The sequence below is a fragment of the Bos mutus genome, chromosome 1, assembly GCF_027580195.1.
Source record: "Bos mutus isolate GX-2022 chromosome 1, NWIPB_WYAK_1.1, whole genome shotgun sequence".
Classification (NCBI taxonomy): Eukaryota; Metazoa; Chordata; class Mammalia; order Artiodactyla; family Bovidae; genus Bos; species Bos mutus.
In genome coordinates, this window is record NC_091617.1 from 41,494,924 (window position 1) to 41,497,697 (window position 2,774).

Genomic DNA, 2,774 nt, shown 5'->3' on the forward strand with positions numbered 1-2,774 from the left:
TTTTGACTTCTAGAGTGAATGCTTATTTTTGTCTAACACCAAGAGTCAATCATATGGAAGAAAAGAGAATACAATATTATTAACTAATACATGATGGGTATCTATTTTAATTTAATATAACAGCTCCATATGTATTTTCTTTTACCTTATCCACACTGTCCACTGTCTTCTGGATAGGCCATACATACTATACTTTCTGCCACCTCAATGTCTCATAAGTCATTATTTCTTTTAAGCTCGTATAGATTATTATGGCTAAATTTATGTCACTTTGATATTCAGAAGTTTCTTGCAAAAACTGGCCTCTGCATCTGAAGTTTCCTTAATTTTCCATTATCACCTAGTAAAATACCAAGTGACTTTCATCTTTCCTAACCCACGCTTCCAGCTTCCCTGATAGCTCAGTTGGTAAAGAATCTGCCTGCAATGCAGGAAACCCTGGTTTGATTCTTGGGTCAGGAAGATCCGCTGGAGAAGGGATAGGCTACCCACTCCAGTATTCTTGGGCTTCCCTTGTAGTTCAGCTTGTAAAGAATCTGCTGCAATGCAGGAGACCCTGGTTCTATTCCTGGATCAGGAAGATGCCCCTGGAGAAGGGAAAGGCTACCCACTCCAGTATTCTGGCCTGGAGAATTCCATGGACTGTATAGTCCCTAGGGTGGCAAAGAGTCAGATGACTGAGCAACTTTCACTAGCCCATTCTTCGTATATCATGTGTCACCAAGTCCCAGTAACTCTATACTGTGATTTATTTTGATCTGTTTCTTTGCCTTCTCAAAACTCCCAATGTCATATCACATATGAACAAAAAACTTCAGATACATTTAAATCACTTGGGGAGCATTTATAAAATGCATATTATTAGATGCCATTTATGACGTGCATGGCATTGAATTCAGTTGTTAAACCAGGCCCTTGTAACATTTTTACTTCTGATGCTGCATCCATGACTAAAACACGGAATTTCTCTACCTTAGCAGTTTTCCCATAAATTTGCCTCATGTTCAGAATGTCTTTCCTCTATTCTACATCTGCTCACTCCCATATACATTCTGAGATACAATAGGTGGTTGGTCAAAAAGTTTGTTTGGGTTTTTCCATAAGACCACACAGAACAATTGAGCAAAATTTGTGGCCAGCGTGATAGTTGGTTTTTTCCAGCACAATAATTTCCACCAAAAACTTTTCATGTATTTCAATAAGAGTAAATAAAATAAAGTGTATGTTTGTATTTGTATTATCTTCCTGAAATTTTCTTTTTAATGACTGGTGACTGTCCTTTTTCCATCTACTGCACTGTATTTCAGAGGCCATCTATAAAGGATATGGAAACAAAAAATGCAACAGAGCTGACAGAGTTTGTTCTCACAGGACTTACGTATGAACCAGTATGGCAAGTCCCCCTGTTCCTGCTGTTCTTGCTGATATACCTCATCACTATCATGGGAAACCTTGGTCTGATTGCTCTCATCTGGAATGACCCTCATCTTCAAATTCCCATGTACTTATTCCTAGGGAATTTGGCCTTAGTGGATATTTGGTTATCCTCCACAGTGACTCCCAAGATGCTGGTCAACATTATCAACCAGAATAAGAGGATATCTCTCTCTGAATGCATGGTGCAATTTTTTTCGTTTGTAGTTAGTGCGACTACGGAATGTTTTCTGCTGGCGATGATGTCGTATGATCGTTATCTAGCCATATGCAACCCACTACTTTATCCAGCGATTATGACTCATAGACAATGCATGGGAATGTTAGTTTCATCATTTGTTGGTGGCCTTTTTCATGCCTTAATTCATACGGGCTTTTTATTCAGATTAACCTTTTGTAATGACAACATAATACATCACTTTTATTGTGACATCATGCCCTTGTTTAAAATTTCTTGCACTGACCCTTCTATTAACGTTCTGATGATATTTATTTTCTCTGGTTCAATACAGGTGTTCACCATTCTTATTGTTCTTATCTCTTATACACTAGTTCTCTTCACAATTTTAAAAAAGAAGTCTGCACAAGGCATAAGGAAGGCCTTCTCCACTTGTGGGGCCCACCTTCTATCTGTCTCTTTATACTATGGCCCTCTTCTTTTTATGTATGTGCGCCCTGGATCCACACAAGCAGATGATCAGGATATGATGGACTCTCTGTTTTACACTGTCATAATTCCTTTCCTAAATCCCATTATCTACAGCCTGAGAAATAAAAAAGTCATATATTCACTGCTAAAAATATTAAAAAGAAACATTTAGATTTAATACTAATATGTGTTCTCTTATATAAAAACAATATAAAATTATGTAGATTAAATGTTTAATTGTGTTTAATGTTCAAAGTTTTTTGCATTCATAACTGTTCTATTATTTTAATGACTTAAGATTTTAGTACCTAATAAGTGATTTTAAATATTTGTATATATTATTTAAACACACAGGAAATTTTAATCAAATATTCATATCATACTAAAATAAACAGAAATGAAAATATTTTACATGCTTGCATATTCTTCATTGTGGTTTTATAACTGTATTTACTAAACATATGTTAAGCACTAAAATTGTGCTTTAACTCTGAAAAGAACTCAAATATGAGGCCTTTGATCATAATCAACCATATAGTCTGGAGACTCATATTACATGTAACTCCACATAGTAAGCATGTTGTGTTTGAGTGAACAGAGGTAGATCCCAGGAACGCTGCTGACCATCAAAAGGTCTTCTATTCTACTTTATTTAGGACATGGTGAGCTCACTTCTTGTGTATTCAACTCT

At 36.0% G+C, this 2,774-nt stretch overlaps 1 protein-coding gene across 1 annotated transcript; it reads left to right on the plus strand.

Moving 5' to 3' along the window:
* Nucleotides 1-1,304: 1,304 nt before the first annotated feature.
* Nucleotides 1,305-2,255, plus strand: LOC102270898 (olfactory receptor 5H8). Its single transcript, XM_005905417.2, has one exon. The coding sequence runs from the start codon at nt 1,326-1,328 to the stop codon at nt 2,253-2,255; it is 930 nt and encodes a 309-aa protein (XP_005905479.2). The 5' UTR covers nt 1,305-1,325.
* The last annotated feature ends 519 nt before the right edge of the window (nt 2,256-2,774 follow it).